The sequence below is a fragment of the Phocoena sinus genome, chromosome 5 (assembly GCF_008692025.1).
Source record: "Phocoena sinus isolate mPhoSin1 chromosome 5, mPhoSin1.pri, whole genome shotgun sequence".
NCBI lineage: Eukaryota > Metazoa > Chordata > Mammalia > Artiodactyla > Phocoenidae > Phocoena > Phocoena sinus.
Window position 1 is genome coordinate 119,744,965 of NC_045767.1, and position 16,745 is coordinate 119,761,709.

Sequence of the window (16,745 nt, forward strand, 5' to 3'; positions counted from 1 at the left end):
TTTTTCAATCCTTTTTCTTTACCTATTTGCTGCCCTGTGGAAGCAGGCGAGAAGGGCAGCGAGTGGGCCTGGGGGGCAGCCTCCACCGGGCTGGTGGCCGCACTGCCCGACGTGCAGAAGGCCGCTTGGATCACTTCAATGGCTTCGGTGTAGCCCATCTGCCTCAGGGCCTCCACCAGCTCTTTTATTGTCCCCCCAGAGACCTGCGAGACAGAAATGAAGGAGGAGGATGATTCTGCATTCAAAGCTGTGCAGGGACAAACAGGCAGGCTGTGAACATGACAGCACACCCCTTCCCCCGAGATAGTCGGCGGCCTGGGAGGTTGCTCTCAGGGCAGAGAGCAACTCAAAGATACGCGGTCTTTGAATCAAGGTTCCTGTTTCAGCTCAAAGACCACTCAGGAAATCACGGAGAAGCACTTTATAGTAAGCAGAGAAAGTGCCGAGGCACTAAAACTCTACCCAGAGTGAAGTCTACCCCATATCCCTGAAGCTCTGGAAACCACTGAGAAACGAGCTGATGATGAACTTTGCCACAGAAAGTAATTTCACCCCGTGTTTTTCTACCTTTTCGTTTTAGAAAGGAAAGCATCACCAGGAAATGGCTCTGCAAGGAGTCACGTCACTGGTTCCATGTGCTGACATGCGGTCAAGGCATGTTCTTGGGGAGGGCAAGGCATGAAGGTTGACTACAGTCTTTCGTCTTTGTTCAGCAAGATCAAAGTTCTGGGACCATCCTGACTCTCTCAAGGGGTCTGAAAACAGCCAAGGTGGGTTTCCTGCTGTCCTGGGTCAACCCTCCCAGGACACGGGTAATGACTGATTTTCTTCCTCAGAGTTAAGGGAGAAGGAAAGGGATTTTGCTCCGGCCAGTGGTGTTAACAGAGCAAAGTCAAATAAACGTAGTCAAAGATGTAAGGCGACGTGTTACCTCGTAGTTGTCCATGAGAGTTCTGGAAGGAGCAGGACTCAGCCGGAAGGCATTATTTAGTATCCCCAAACCTAATTTCTGTGCCAGAGTAGCCCAGTTTTTGTCTGGATCAGGAATTTCTAGCAACTTGTAGAGCTGCAACTTCGCATCTTCAGTCAGCTGTTTCATGTCTCCTGAAGAGAATAAAGAAGAAACACGACCGTCCTAACCGACCAGAGACGCTCCGGAGGGATGGATCACTGCCACACAGCTCACCCTCCCGCCCCGGGGAAGCAATCACGCTCCTTCACTTGGAAGTCAGCAGCAGCCCACGCTGTCGTAATTTACAGCCGGACCGTCTCCGTGGCACCCCTCCAGGGTCTCCTGATTCTGAGAGAAGCCCCTGTGCCTTTCACAGCACACCCTGACCCCCCCTTCAGTGACAGGGTGGAGATGACACTGGCTCAAAGAACCCGCTTCTCCCACAACTCACCTTGTGCCAGTAAATCGTCAGATGTAAACTCTGGCTCATAGGGTTTCCCATTTAATATGTCAAATACCTGTTGGGAGGAAAAGCACGGGGAGATGTTGCACATTACAGGGACCATGACGGAAATCTGCTTCTCTGTAATATAAAGGACTCGGCGTGTCCTCCTCAGGAGGGGCCAGGACCCCAAAGACGGAGGAATGGGAAGAGGGGTCAGTACCATCGCCCGGGGATACGCGTGCCCTCTGGGGGGGCTCTGGGCCTGGGAGGCTGTGCTCCGCGGGAGCCGCCTGAGGTGGGGAAGAAGACCCAACCCAGCCTCACACAGAGCCAAGGCCACGGCCCTGCTGAGGGGCAGAGGCAGTCTAGGCCACCCAGTCAGCCACGTGTCGGTCAGCGATGTTCCCTGAGAGCTAGGGAGGGGGCTGAGCTCACGCTGAGCTGTGAAGCTGGGCTCTGCGGCTGCCCCTCCTCCCTAGTGAAAAGGCTTCTGAGAGCGAGTTTTACGAACGTGCCCAAACTGAGGTGTCCAAACGCTCACAGGGCTTGGGGTCAGCCTCCTGGCACCATCCACATTTTAACTGCGGGGCCAGAAAAGTCTTAGGTTAAAAGGGAGAAAAAAAACAAAACTGCATAGCTCTGGGGGCTGTTCTGCGCTCTCTGCAGTCACTTGGTGGCTGGCTGACCTGGGCGAGGACCACATGGGGTCACTGAAGTGGGTTATCTTTGTGTTCTGTGGTGAGGCTTCTGGGAAAACCAGGCGTTCAACGTAAAGAGAGCCGTGTGGTCTCTCCGCCAGGGTCACTCAGCTCAACCCACGCGGCCCGTGAGGGGCAAGTGAGCAGTTTTGGACAGGGAGCGGCACCTGGCCCTGCGAAGGGTTAATATTCAGCTAGGCCGCCCACCTCCTCCCTCTGGCTCCCCTCCCGGCGCCCAGAAGACCCAGTGACTGCTTTCGCCTTCAGATCTCAGGTCAGCAGAGTTCCGAGGAAAGCTTTAAGGCTGTTTACTTTGTTTACATTTGTGCAGATCCTCAGAAGAATCCCCATTTCTTTTCATGTTCAGAAATCACTTACCGAAGTTCAAGCCAACTGTGACATTTATCCTGGCTTCAGAAACTGAGATGGGAGCGACTGTGGTGTGAGTTCAGAGTGGGTAGCCTGTAGCGTGAATTTCGTGTCTCTCATCTAACTCTGATCTGATTGGGCATATACTTTTACACTCAGAACTCTGCTGACCTAGATCTTTCACAGATAGGCTTTTCAAGATAAATACAGCTCTTGACAAACAGACTTTCTTAAAAAAATAACAGGCATGTGCTTTGGGGAGTAAAGACCGAGGAAGGCCACCTGCTCTGACGTCCCTGGGCCTGCAGCTCCCTCAGGAGCAGCCAGCACACAGGCTGAGCCGCACTCACCTGCCAGCTGGTGGCCATATCCAGAGGGGTGGTTCCTGGCAGGACTCCTTCATCCTCTCCATCCTCGTCCCAAGAGTCATCCAGGTCGTACAGAGGCTCAAAGTTCTCCACCAGGGGATCTGCTCCTGCGAAGTCAAGTTAACACAGCGTTAGGTAAACCCCCATCTTGTCCATTTCTAACTGCCTGCAGGGGTCAGCGTCTATAAATAGATAAAACGTGTTTATTTATAACCATATAAAAACACATTTTCTACTGAAATATCCAGAAACCTGCTTTTAAACTTAAAAATTTAAATTTAAATAAGTTCTAATGCATCTTGACTGTAAAGGTGACTGCAGATACGCCATATGGCCAAGGACACTTTCAAAAACAAAAGACCTGGAACACGCTGACTCTCACATTTAACGCTATAGGATAGTTTTCAAGTGAACGATGCATCTTTAACCTGAGGACTGACAGCAGCAGTTTACAGGGACCAGGGTGCACGCTCAGGATTAAGGTCCTAAATGTTCAAATTGATGCCCAGCGCCGCACGTTTCTCAGCCTCTTCACCTGCTGGCTCAAAAGAGCAAAGCTGCTTGCTGTCTAGTGCCAACCTGTTCCGCTTTACTCCTGGGTACGGCACTGATCCTTAAACGCAACATGCCAAGAAAACCTTCTGGTAGGATGTGCAGTTGTTGAAAAAGTTAGGGCCAATCTTGGAAAATCTAGTCTGTTCCTTAGCTAGCAGCGAGAAGCACCGGAAGTGACTCAAAAATTAAGGCTAGAGTTAACTTCTCAAAGGCTTCGAGAGACTATTTTATTGCTGCCTGATCAAGAGCAGGAAGTTCAGCACGCTCCCCTTTTGGAAAGAGGACCTTGTTTTAGTCTTGCTGGGAGGACGTTTGACTTTTGACAACTTCAATAATAGGGAGTGCCTAACGAGAGGATCTGCATGCCACTTCTTACTCTGCAGCCTGATCTCTGGGGCAGTAAGTGTCACCCGACCACGGAAACAGTAGAGAAACTAGGATGAACAATTTGCAGGACCAAAGACGGAGAAGCTGAACTAGGTCTGTTCCTTAAGTGATCTTCTTCATGACTCTGAGCTCAGGACTAGGTTTTTTGTTTTTGTTTTTAAATTTTGTTTATTTTTGTCTGCGTTGGGTCTTTGCTGCTGCGCGTGGGCTTTCTCTAGTTGCAGTGAGCGGGGGCCCCGCTTCGTTGCGGTGCGCGGGCTTCTCATTGCAGTGGCTTCTCTTATTGCGGAGCCTAGGCTCTAGGTGCACAGGCTTCAGTAGTTGTGGCTTGCGGGCTCTAGAGCGCAGGCTCAGTAGTGGTGGCGCGTGGGCTTAGTTGCTCCCCGGCACGTGGGATCTTCCTGGACCAGGGCTCGAACCCGTGTCCCCTGCATTGGCAGGCGGGGTCTCAACCACTGCGCCACCAGGGAAGCCCAGGACTGGGTTCTTCTTCTGAGTTTCTTCATTTATATACTGGAGAAACTGCTACTTGCTACTCCTTTCACGGGATACTGAGAATTAGAGAGAAAGCATTCTTGGAAGGGTCAGAGTTTCTCGTCTGAAGGCATTTCTTAATTATAACCAGTGACTCCCCACACTCTTCATACACACTGCAATCATCGTCTCTTGTTCACGGGAACGTCAGCTTGACAAAGGAGGAAAGAAAAGGCTGCTGCTTTTTCGGGATGTGATGTCAGAAAAATGCGGCGCTGCCAAAGAAAAGGTTCTTATATTTTTCTGGCCTCAGTTTTTTTTTTTTTTTTTTTTTTGCGTTACATGGGCCTCTCACTGTTGTGGCCTCTCCCGTCGCGGAGCACAGGCTCCAGACGCACAGGCTCAGCAGCCATGGCTCACGGGCCCAGCCGCTCCGCGGCACGTGGGATCTTCCCAGACCGGGGCACGAACCCGTGTCCCCTGCATCGGCAGGCAGACTCTCAACCCCTGTGCCACCAGGGAAGCCCTGGCCTCAGTTTTTTTTAGAAGGTATTTAATCTTCTCTTTTCTTGAATTTGTGAAGCATTTATTTTCTAAAAAAATTTTAATAACCTCTGAGGTAAATCACATAGGCCAGGACAGGCTTGAGATACCAATTCCATGAAACATTTTTTGAGGTTCTAAATACACAAGGCAGTAGAGATTCAAGGATGAGCAGGAATAGTTTTTTCTATATTTCACAGGAAGAGAGGATTGAATTGGAATAACACCTTCAAATTCTTGAGCAAAACAGGGGACAGAAACACAGCAGAGAGAATGGAGTCTGGAAGTTCAGGGTGACGAGGTGTGACTCACAGCTCTGCCCCTTACTGGGGCCCTGGGACCGGGATGCAGAAGTCTCTCTAGTCTGTTTCCTTGGCTATAAAATGGGACTAATAATGGGCTTTGTCTCAAAGGGTTATTGTGGATTAAGTAAGACTAAATGAGACAGTGCATGGGAAGTGCCTATAGCCCAACAGCCCAACAGAAGCTAGCGATGTTTAGTGCCTGGTACATGACAGTACTCAACACATGGCCCACTTGTTTTTTCCTATTACTTTGGCTTCTCAGGGACCTTTCTTGCAAAAGGAAGTCTTTAAATCATTTCTTATACCAATAAACTTTTCCTTCTGAGGACTTGTGACATGACCTGAGGTGGATACTGCTCCGAATTCTACAAGGAATTCGATTCAACGTTAAGAAGATCTCTTGTCATGGGAGTCAATGAAGACAACCCACATCCAAAACAAACAGGTGAACTGGAGAGTAAAAACTAACGTGACTGTCAGCACGAAGCCCAGGATTACTAGTCCAAACGGTGCCTCTACGGCAGCTGAATGTGATTTGCCAGAGAACTTTTATTTACTCGTGCCTTTCCGCAGCGGGTCTGTGGCTTAAGAAGGTGGCATGGCTGCTCTACCGAGGCTGGGTTTGCATTCCTGATGACATTTTCCATCACCGACCGCCAGGCTCCCTTACCTGCTGCCTTGAGAAGAGCTGCCAGCCTCGTGGACCCTCTCCCAGCTGCTATGTGCAGGGGTGTAGTTCCATCATAGGTGGTGCTGTCTACATGGGCATCACCCTAAAATCCCCCCACACAGAAAAGGGTTAGTCCAAGGTTCTCTCGCCCTTTTTTCCCCGCCTCCCCCTGTCTGCATGGCTCCCCGGGTCATATTACCAGCCCTGTTGCTATTTTGGGCAGGCTCTGCCATTGAAGAAATCCCCAGTTAGAAATAACCAGGTAAGGGGTGCCGGGAGAGCCTGAGCTCCTATTCTGAAGCGTCGAGTAGATAGAGTAGATGTTACAAAGGTGGAGCAGAATGTAGGGAGATAACCTGTTCGCGGCATCATTCTCCGAAAAGATTTCCCCCAATCCCCTTTGGGAATTGAATGCAAAGGCAGGTAAGCGCATCCTTCACCTCCAGGAGCAGGCAGCCGGCCAGGGAGATGTTGTCGTGCTCCACGGCCAGATGCAGCGCCGTGCGCCCCGACTTCCGCTCCTGAGCGTTGACGTCAGCCCCTGCGCCCACGAGCAGCAGCAGACACGGCAGGCTGTTGCTCATCATGGCCTCGTGAATGGCGTTCAGACCTGCAGCCCAAGCACAGGCACGGTCACGGGGAGGGAAGGCTGTCGGGGGTCAGCGTGTCGAGTGCCGACAGAATCTCTCCTTCAGACAGTCTTTACAGGTGCTGTAAGTCAGTTGTTCTGCATGTAAACCCAGACTCCTTTCACGTTCTCAGGAGACACTGAGCGCATATAAACATTCTCCGAATAACGGATGCTTTCTACATACCAAGACTGGTGTTTGCTCAGGCCTTTGCTTTTTCCTCCTACTGACTGACTATTCCAAATCATCTTTAAAGGAATTAGCTACAGCCAGCAATGGAAATTTCCATAAGAGATGAATTCTAAGTGATTGAGGAAAGCACTTTGGGGTGCCAATCAAATAACACACATTTACCAGAGAGCTGCTTTTTGTGTAGAAAGCAGACAGAGAGGGTTACACCATCTCTTACCTTCCCCGTTGGGGTGGTTGATAAGTTGTGCTGCCTTCTTGTGCTTGAGTAAAATGCTGAGAATTTCATCGTGTCCTCCTTTGGCAGCCAGGTGCAAAGCAGAGTTACCCGAGCGGTCCAGAAGGGTGAGGTCGGCCCCGGCCCTCAGCAAGTCCTCCACCACAGCCTCCTGCCTGGTGATCACTGCCAAGTGCAAGGGTGTCTGGCGAGAACAGGCAGGAGATGACACTGGTCAGCGGCATACTTGTAACCCACAGGCTTATGAGCTGTGACTGCAATAGGTGGAGTGATACTGAGGGGCCATTTCTCATTCCCAGATTAACTTCTCACCTTTGCAAATGAGTTACTCTCTGTTCCACATCATATGCTAATGAAGTATTGGGATGGCCAAAAAAGTGCCTTTGGTTTTTAAAGTAAAAACAAGAGACACATTTTTCATTTTCGCCAAGAACTTTATTGAACAACGTATTCACCCTTTTGTTCCACTACCTTCTGCCATTTTTCAGGCAACTTCATAATTCCATCTTCCCAAAACTTTTTTTTTTTTTTTTTTTTTTTTGCAGTACGCGGGCCTCTCACTGTTGTGGCCTCTCCCGTTGCGGAGCACAGGCTCCGGACGCGCAGGCTCAGCGGCCATGGCTCACAGGCCCAGCCGCTCCGCGGCATGCGGGATCTTCCCGGACCGGGGCGCGAACCCGTGTCCCCTGCATCGGCAGGCGGACTCTCAACCACTGCACCACCAGGGAAACCCTATCTTCCCAAAACTTTTTAATCTTTTTGCACGAAGAACTGTTCCAGGTGCCTTTTACAGTCTTCCAGGTAACTGAAATTTTTTCCTTTAAGAGAATTTTGTAAAGACCGAAATGAAATCTGAAGGTGTAATGTCTGGTGAATACGGCGGATGAATCAGAACTTCCCGGCCACGCTGTAACAGTTTTTGCCTGGTCATCAAAGAAACATGCGGTCTTGCGTTATCCTGATGGAAGGTTATGCGTTTTCTGTTGACTAATTCCAGATGCTTTTTGTCAAGTGCTGCTTTCAGTTGGTCTAACTGGGAGCAGTACTTGTTGGAATTAATCGTTTGGTTTTCCAGAAGGAGCTCATAACAGAGGACTCCCTTCCAATTTCACCATATACACAACATCACCTTCTCTGGATGAAGACTGGCCTTTGGTGTGGTTGGTGGTGTTCATTTCACTTGCCCCACGATCTCTTCCATTCCACATTATTGTACAGTATCCACTTTTCATCACCTGTCACAATTTGTTTTAAAAATGGAACGTTTTTGTTACGTTTAAGTAGAGAATCGCATGCAGAAATAGGGTCAAGAAGGTTTTTTCCCTGCTTAACATGGAACCGAAACATCAAAGTGACTGACATAACCAAGCTGGTGCACATGATTTTCAGAGCTTGATTTGGATATTTTGAGTATGTCGGCTATCTCCCTAGTGGTATAACGGTGATCGTTCTCAATTAAAGTCTCGATTTGATTGCTATCAACTTCAACTGGTCTACCGGTCCGCGGAGCATCGTCCAGTCAGAAATCTCCAGCACGAAACTTCGCAAACCACTTCTGACACGTTCAATCAGTCACAGCACCTTCTCCATACACTGCACAAATCTTTTCTTGTGTTTCAGTTGCGTTTTTACCTTTCTTGAAATAATAAAGCATAACAGGCCGAAAATGTTTTCTTTCCATCTTCAATATTAAAATGGCTACACAAAAAAAATCACCAATTTTGATGTCTTTTTTTAAATGCATGCTGATATGACAGCTGTCACATACAATCTAACAAAATTGTTTTGAATGAAGCTAAAGACAACCAAGTGCTGTGAGAGCCGTCTTACGGAAAAAACCGAACGAACCTTTTGGCCAATCCAATATATTTACTGGACTAACAGTCGCTCAATTATCAAGATTATTTTTTATATTTACAATTCTTAATAGCTTTCTTGTTTCTCACTACAGCCAAGTGATTGTTGATATGTTAACTCATCTACTAGTAAATTTAGTTTTCTTGAATTTCTAGGAGTTTACCTTCAGCTGAAAAATCATATGTTAACAAATCAAATCAAGGCTATGGTTTTACTGAAGAAGTTTAAATAAACTGCCCGATAGAAACCAATTAACAAAGGTGCTGTCATTCTATACTGACGTGGAAAAAAAATGTGCTAAATTAAAAACTGCTGTTCCGTGGACTGGCTCCATGAGACCAATCGATAGAACTCTGTCACCCCCATTTTAGAGGATTCTCAAAGTCATACTAGGACCAGAGAACTACCTCTCACTAAGAGGGCTCAGATGGACAGACAAGCTGAGTTGCTGACACCTAATAAGTGTGTAAACAGTCCATTTGATTACCCTGCCCACGAGGCAGTACCTCAGTGAATGCAAATGAGATGTTTTGAAAACTGTTTTCAAAATCAGTTAAGACAGACACAATCATGGAAGTATCTTTCAAAGAACTGAGGCCACTGACACAGAACAGCAATGTATTTTTATACAAGTCAGTCTATTTCACAGAAGCCTGTGAAATCCAGCCTGTCTAGTGACAATTTGCCTAAACTTTCCTTCTCAGTAAGCAGTTAGTGGCTGTAGCAGTGACAACAGGTGGGCCACCAACATCCTGGCCGGGGCGCGGCACATGTAATCAGGATGAAAGATGCTTGTGCTGCCTAAGTCTCATTACAGTGATTATTTTTTTTATAATTAATTAATTAATTTTTGGCTGTGTTGGGCTTTGTTGCTGCGTGCAGGCTTCCTTTAGTTGCGGCGAGTGGGGTCTACTCTTTGTTGCGGTGCGCGGGCTTCTCATGGCAGTGGCTTCTCTTGTTGCAGAGCATGGGCTCTAGGTGCGCGGGCTCCAGTAGTTGTGGCACACGGGCTTGGTAGTTGTGGCTCGCGGGCTCTAGAGCTTGGGCTCGTAGTTGTGGCGCACGGGCTTAGTTGCTCGGCGGCGTGTGGGATCTTCCCAGACCAGAGATCGAACCTGTGTCCCCTGCATTGGCAGGCGGATTCTTAACCACTGCACCACCAGGGAAGCTGCTACAGTGATTATTTAATATAACAGAAATGGATTTTTTTCTAAATTTCCACTCTCACCCTTATTTTTTTATCCCTTAGAACTACATCCTGGCTTGAAATGAATCATGTCCTCAGAACTTTAGACATTATAGCCAAGAGCCTTCCTCTCAAAAAATAAATAAGTAAATAAAAGCTGTGTTTATAATCAGATATGTTATTTGGGGAGATGGGAAAAGGAAAGAGAATGATACTGGAAAAAAGATCTGAAATCACATGATACCATTCAGAGATTTAAAATTATCTGTAGTTTCAATATAAGTTTCATATCATACAAAATCTCTTACCATGAGTAAAAAAAATTTTTTTAAGTTTTTTTTCCTATGATCCCATGAAGGTTTTCTATGACATTTTAGGCTTTAGATCTTAAACCCCGGGATTATATCTTAAGCAATTACACAACGTAGGAATCCAGGAACTTTTCATGCCATGCCTGCTGGCATACGGACTTATACAGACATTCTGCAGAGCCAAGTACACAAATGCCCCAGCAATCTCACTCCTGTCTGTGTATCTGACACAAATCTACAAGGGCACATGGGTGAGACTCTTCACTGAAGTACTGTCTGTGCAGGTAGGAAGAGAGAAGCTGGTTCAGTGTCCACTGTTGGGGAACAGGTACATAACAGGTGGAAGATGTAAACTATGGGATCCTCTTCAGGAGTAGAAACAAGGAACTAGCTGTACACACAGGTGCGTGGATAAATCGCATAAGCAGTGAAGGCAGAAATATAGTGACATGTAGCACAAAGCCACTTATGCAATTAAAAAATACGTGCATGAAGAACTATATGGACACACACAAATGAGTGCGTGTAAAACTGATGAAACCCAAATGAGATCTGTGGATTCTATCAAGGTCAGTTTCCTGGCTTTGATACTGGACAAGAGTTATGCAAGAAGTTACCACTGGGGAAACTGGGTGAAGGGTACATGGGACTCCTGGTACACTTTTTTTTTTTTTTTGTAACCACCTATGAATCTATAATTGTATTTAAAATTTAAGAAAAAGGTTTATGCAGATCGGGAGCACTATGTATAATATAATGTGGACTCTGTGTAAGGATATACTAAAATATCTATTTAAAGTTATATATTTTTTTATGTAACCAATACCTGGGAAAATACTTATAAACACAATAGTTATATTTGGGAGTGGGGCTGGGAGACGTATATGCTGCCAGGGAGGGTAACCTTGATTCTCTAATGTATATCCTTATGTACTATTTTAAAAACTATGAACACATATTTATAATAATTAGAAACATTAAACAATACATGCGTAAAAACCCCACTAATGTTTTACAGGAACATATGCAAATAAAACAGCTGATATCACACACACTGGAGTTGTTGTTTATGTTGTGCGGAGGGAAATGGGAGAGGAAAAGAGGGTTTAAAGGGAACAGGTTTCAGAAGTATTTTCAGAAAAATCTTAACCCTATGCACTTGGATTATTTTGAGTGTGTCTTTCTCTAGAGGGTGGGTGGCAGAGAGATTTGATCGTGACAGATGGCCACAGAAATGTACTAAGATTAGTGAAAGGTATTCTGGGAGAATGTTTAAGACAATTGCCAAATAATCCAAATTGCTTAGGGAACTAATTTCCCATCACGAATAGCTAAGAGGAAACCTTTACAACAGATAAATGGAAGTCTAAATCTTAGTGGGTTTCTAGTTCTCAAATAAAAGTTGCCATTGGGTGTGTGTGTTAAGACCTAAAAGGCAAACCAGGGGGATCCCGAATCCTTGCCCATCAGTGAGAACAATGTAAGGTGGGGAAAACGGACCTGCATTCTCCTGAGACTCCCCAAATCAGAAGGCACACAAGTGTCAAAGGTGGTGGTTTGAGAGTTTTTGTCTCCAGCACACTGGAGAGTCTCAATATATGTACCCAAACGATACAGTAAGGCGTCTGGCACATAATACATCACAACTACTAATATCCTGTTGTGCGGTGTCCTTTGCAGGTCCTATTTATAAACAGAAAAACAAGCAATTCCTTCAATCTGACCTCCAGGCAGTGAAGTTAAGCTGCCTTCGAAAGGAGGACTGAGAAGTGACAACATCCCATTTCTAGTTTTATTTGTACACTTGGGATGGTGAAAAGGGACAATCAGTCCAAAAGCCTGCGAGAAGCAAGCTCTAAGGGCCAAATGACTTTCCAAATACCAGCAACACCCAAAATGGTATGAAAATCTGAAGAAGCTATCCTTTAAATATATATCTAAAATTAGACCTCATCCTAGTTATTTTATGAGTCAGCGAAGAATCCCCAACTTCATTTTTCCTTTGATCTTAAGCATAACAGCCAAAGAAGAAGCCTAACGCCTTACATCCATTACTTTCCCTTATCGGGAAACACCTGTCCACAGATAAAAATCTATGGAGAGATACATGTAAACACTTCAGGACTTCTGCTTTGAGGAAATAAAAATGATTCACATCACCTGCTTTAAAAAACTGAGAACTGGAACAGAACCTTTACTGTGTACATAATTATGCATGATGGTCGTCTGTATTTTTAGAGTAAGGGATGTGCTTGAATCAGGCATCCGAGCATACCACAGAGGCCAAGGAAGTTTGGGAAGTCACTCTGGTTCGTGTGAAGGGAAGGAGAAAACAGGAAAGCCGAGAAGGCAGCAAGACCAGGAGGCTGTAGAGAAGACTGACGGGGCCGGGGAAAGGCAGCAGGAAGAGAGAGTGCCCCGGGAGGGAGGAGGGAGCAGCTCTGGAGAGCGGAACCCTGCTCACGTACGTCCTGCTTGTTCGGTCCCTTAGCCAGACAGGTTGGCCCAGGTCTGCCGGCTCCCTACACCCAGCATCCAGGCTTTGGTTCTGTCCAACAGTTTTAATCTCCTTTTCTCACCTGAAATCTGCATGTGCCCAACAGGCAGCCTAACTGAGTCTCCAGTCAACTCCCCTATCTGAAATATTTGAAGACCTCTGTAACAGAGGTCCTCAAGCTGCTTTTGAACCCACCTAATTTCTATGTAAACCTGATTTGGGCAAATCCCTTTGGTGTCCCCTGTTTTCTTCACCTTGAGCTTTCTGTTTCTGAAAGACACTTTTTCTTTCTCAAACAACCTTTTTACCTTTCTGTATTCTGATTCAGCACCCTTCATTTGATACGCATTTAATCTAGATGCTGTCAACATGTTTAGCAGACTTCAAAATTCTTGTAAATCACTAGCTTTTCAAACTTAACTTTTTTCCAATTGCATTTTTTCTTGACAGATGTGACATATTTATTCTATGCTGGATCGACTGCTTTGGCAGATTTCTGAAGTTTAAAGTTTGCAGTCCCCCAGCAGGCATTGTGGGGTGATTGCTATTACACCCACAGATCAAAGGATCCTAATTCATAAAAGAACATTCCCATGTAACGGGCTTTTAAGATATTACCTTCAGAGACATTTTTTTTTTTTTTTTTTTTTTTTTATGCGTTACGCGGGCCTCTCACTGTTGTGGCCTCTCCCGTTGCGGAGGACAGGCTCCGGACGCGCAGGCTCAGCGGCCATGGCTCACGGGCCCAGCCGCTCCGCGGCATGTGGGATCTTCCCAGACCGGGGCACGAACCCGTGTCCCCTGCATCGGCAGGCGGACTCTCAACCACTGCGCCACCAGGGAAGCCCGACATTTTGTTTTATTAACTGTTAACGTTATATGCTACTGTTAAGAAACACACGCGTGCATGTACAAACGATGGATTTTTATACAGTTGTCTCCTTGATATTTCTGCTTACCTGGTAGAGATCATTTCTCATGTTGATAATTTCTTCAGCAATCAAGCCGGATGTGACTTCTAGCAGATCTCTCACAAGCTGAGCATGAAGGTGGATGATTGCTAAGTGTAAGACACTGGAACAAAAATATAGTGGCAAGAATCAACTAGACTGTTCATGGAAAGAAAAAAAAAAGATTCCCAAGGTAGGATTAGACTCACAGACTGTATCTGGCTCTCATACCTAGTTTTCTTTGGCCCCCAAGTGTCTCGAATCTATGAAACATCTTGTATCCAAGGTGGGGAGGCTTTACTGCCTACTTATTTCCAGTACCTGCCTGCTCTCTGGTCTCTGGGGGCATTCAGTTTGGACCCTTGAGGTGTAAAGGAACCCGGGCTTCGAGACAGAGAACCTATGTTCAAATCCCAGCTCTGCCTCTGTGCCTTGCACTTTCTCCTCTGACTTTTCCCTGACTTACCCCGACACACAGGTGACGTGTGTAAAATGGCTGCGCTAGGATCTGTTCAGAAGAGTGTAGATATCTCACGTAGCTCTGCCACCTCCTCCCGAATACAGTGTGGTGGCTTTTTAAGATCTTCCTAGATCCCAAGAGGGGAGAATGGAGTCAGGCTCTTAACTATTGGGAGAAGACTCTAGACGCAAACTTCTGAAGGAACAATGTAACTGTATCTCTCCACCGAGTTAGTCCCTCTGCCTGGAATGGTTTTGCTCCTCTTCTCTGCCTCAGCGGCACCTCTTTATCCTTCATATGCCAGTGCAAACCTTACATCCTTGGAGAAGACTTCCTCAACTTCCTAGGCAGAGCAAGCTGTCTCCCCTCAAGTTTACTGCTTGGTTGAGCGACTGCAGTTTTCTGTACCTCTTCCTCTCTGGCCTGTGATCCTCTCAGAGGCTGGTTCCCTCTGGGTCAGCCTTATAGCCCTGGCGCACAGTTTAGGCACTAAAATAAGGATGACTGAACAAACTTAGGGCGAACACTAATGAGGCTGAAAATATTGGCAGGTGCCAATCATCACTCCTAGGAACAAATTTTTTTAATTGTTAAAAAAACTTAAAATTAATTGGAAACGACTCCACAATAAAAAGTGGCTACTATTTGTTTAGAGCTTCTAATACCAGACCACACCGAGCACTTGACATCCATCATCTGACTAATCCCAACCATCTTATGAGGTAGGTGATATTATCCTTATTTTTCAGGTGATGAAAGTGAGACTTACGGGTATAACAGAACTCAATCCGGGTCGTATATTAAGTCCAGGACTGTCTTGCCCCAAAGCCATCTCTTAATCCCTTAAGCTCTCCTGCTTCAGGGGCTCATGGGCACTGCTCTGTAGAGTTGCAGACGCACATGGAGGAGGATGAACCCTCCAAAGTATGGACAGGTTATGATGCCGAGCACTCTGAGGATCCCAGGGAGGCAGTACATACGGGATTTGAGGCACAGGCTGGATTTTCTCTAAAGATATTAGGTGTCATTTTATTCAGGCCACCTTCTTGGAAATAGCAAGTGTATATTACTTGGGATTAACGTTGACTCAGGAGAGCCTGAAAAACTAAACTGTGACTTCGTTATTTGAGAGATTTTTTAAATGAATGATTTCAGGGTTTCAGTACTGTCTTTTGAACCGTAGGGCTGGAAGAAGACTGCTGAAAAGGGCCCAAAGTCTGACGCAGACATGATGCACATATACCAAGAAAAAGGTCGTACTTCAAAAACTGCCTAAAAATTTCCATGTGCAGCTCAGCATTTTGTAGCAGAAGTACATTCCCCCTCCCCCATAGATTTTCACACCCTCATGGGAATTTCCCCAGTACCAGAAGCTTTTATTATTTTTTTTCTTCATTGTATTTTCTGTGATGACTAACGGCCACAGGATTCAGATTATTAGCTGAGTATGATAAACTCAGTGAAAACAAGGGACTGAGCTGTGAAGGCCAAAAGCTATCCCTTGTCTATATTCTTATGAGGACTCCTCTTTGGTCTCCCCAGGTCTCACCCCTTTGGCCTCCAGCTGTGACAAGCCCCGTAGGCCTGCTTGCGTGAGTATGTTTGGGGTCCAGGGCGGGGACTCTAAGGGTTCATCTCCTGCTTGGGCAGGGAAAGCCACCTCCCCAACCTCTTCACATGCATCCAGGTCCTTACACACATCTATACCTTCCCCTCAGTGCCCTCACCTGAATGCATGTGCCTGTGTCCCTTTCCACAATCCTCCCTTCGAACACCAGCAGTCCCTTTCTAACTTACCTATGCTCGTCTTTCTTAGGCTCATCAGCAGGTCCCTAGAAAAGTCACCTGAAATGCTACTGTCCTGTCTTGGTTAACTGCTTTCTCTTGTGGTTATATGCTACTGAATGCTAAATGGATTATTTAACCCTGTAAAAAACATTCTGCTGTTCATGACTTTACACAAAGAAGGCTGTACCGGTTCCTCTCATACTGTATTAACAAGGCCAGTGGTTACACCACATCCTTGGTTAAGCTGCAAGGAATGAGAACAAAGGTCTCTGTCTGAAACCCTGAGGCTGGCACTTTCCTAAAGCACTTGGTTCAGTGTTTAAACTGAGGTTTAAAACACAGCGCCCAAGAGCTCTTCCACAGAGAAGGATTTCTCATTGCTGACCCTATTTTGGGAAGGTTTTAGATAAAGCACTTGACTTGGATTTGAGGGCTGCTGTCACTCGTTATTTTTATAGGCTTTTGAGATCATTTTAGAAGTCTCAATGAAAGGACTAGGAGAACCGTTTTAGAAAGAAGCCAGGTGTCTTTGCAAATACAAGCTCAGTAACACCAGGAATGGGAAGCACGGTGCTTGGAATGTTAGACTCCCACACAACGCGGGTTAGGGCAGTCACAAGACTGATTCCATCACAGCCTGGTGACCGTCAACAGAGGCAGTAGTAGAGGAACCAGTAACTGGGAGAGCATGACAACGGCCTCCTAACGATTTTGTTGCTGCTGTTGTGCTGTCTCTACTGGGCTTTTCCTTGAGAATATTATTATGACAAATATGCAGCGGGGATAACAAGCGCTTTAGGGATTTGGTAAGACCAAATTTTATTATATTATTCGAATAAATAAAGCAAATATTCCTATTCCAATAAACAAGTGC

At 46.1% G+C, this 16,745-nt stretch overlaps 2 protein-coding genes across 8 annotated transcripts in view; one reads left to right on the forward strand and one right to left on the reverse strand.

Annotated features, from left to right (window-relative positions):
- Positions 1 to 5,615, forward strand: part of MANBA (mannosidase beta) — a 152,790-nt gene extending 147,175 nt beyond the window's left edge. The window contains exons 27-28 of one of the 3 annotated variants that reach the window (XR_004349994.1): positions 200 to 770; positions 5,359 to 5,615. The gene's annotated coding sequence lies outside the window, so the exon portion shown is untranslated. Of the gene's footprint in view, positions 1 to 199; positions 771 to 2,462; positions 2,809 to 5,358 lie in introns of those variants that run through there. The other 2 variants (XR_004349993.1, XR_004349995.1) reach the window with 2 other exon arrangements.
- NFKB1 (nuclear factor kappa B subunit 1) overlaps positions 1 to 16,745 on the reverse strand; it is a 122,536-nt gene that overhangs the window by 3,673 nt on the left and 102,118 nt on the right. For 4 of the 5 annotated variants that reach the window (XM_032632649.1, XM_032632648.1, XM_032632652.1 and 1 more), the window contains 8 exons: positions 13,633 to 13,747; positions 6,805 to 7,006; positions 6,207 to 6,376; positions 5,767 to 5,869; positions 2,815 to 2,939; positions 1,404 to 1,470; positions 932 to 1,104; positions 23 to 203 (listed from right to left, as the gene is read on the reverse strand). In XM_032632649.1, the coding sequence (XP_032488540.1) occupies positions 23 to 203; positions 932 to 1,104; positions 1,404 to 1,470; positions 2,815 to 2,939; positions 5,767 to 5,869; positions 6,207 to 6,376; positions 6,805 to 7,006; positions 13,633 to 13,747 (1,136 nt within the window). The remainder of the gene's footprint in view (positions 1 to 22; positions 204 to 931; positions 1,105 to 1,403; positions 1,471 to 2,814; positions 2,940 to 5,766; positions 5,870 to 6,206; positions 6,377 to 6,804; positions 7,007 to 13,632; positions 13,748 to 16,745) is intronic. The other variant, XM_032632650.1, reaches the window with a different exon arrangement.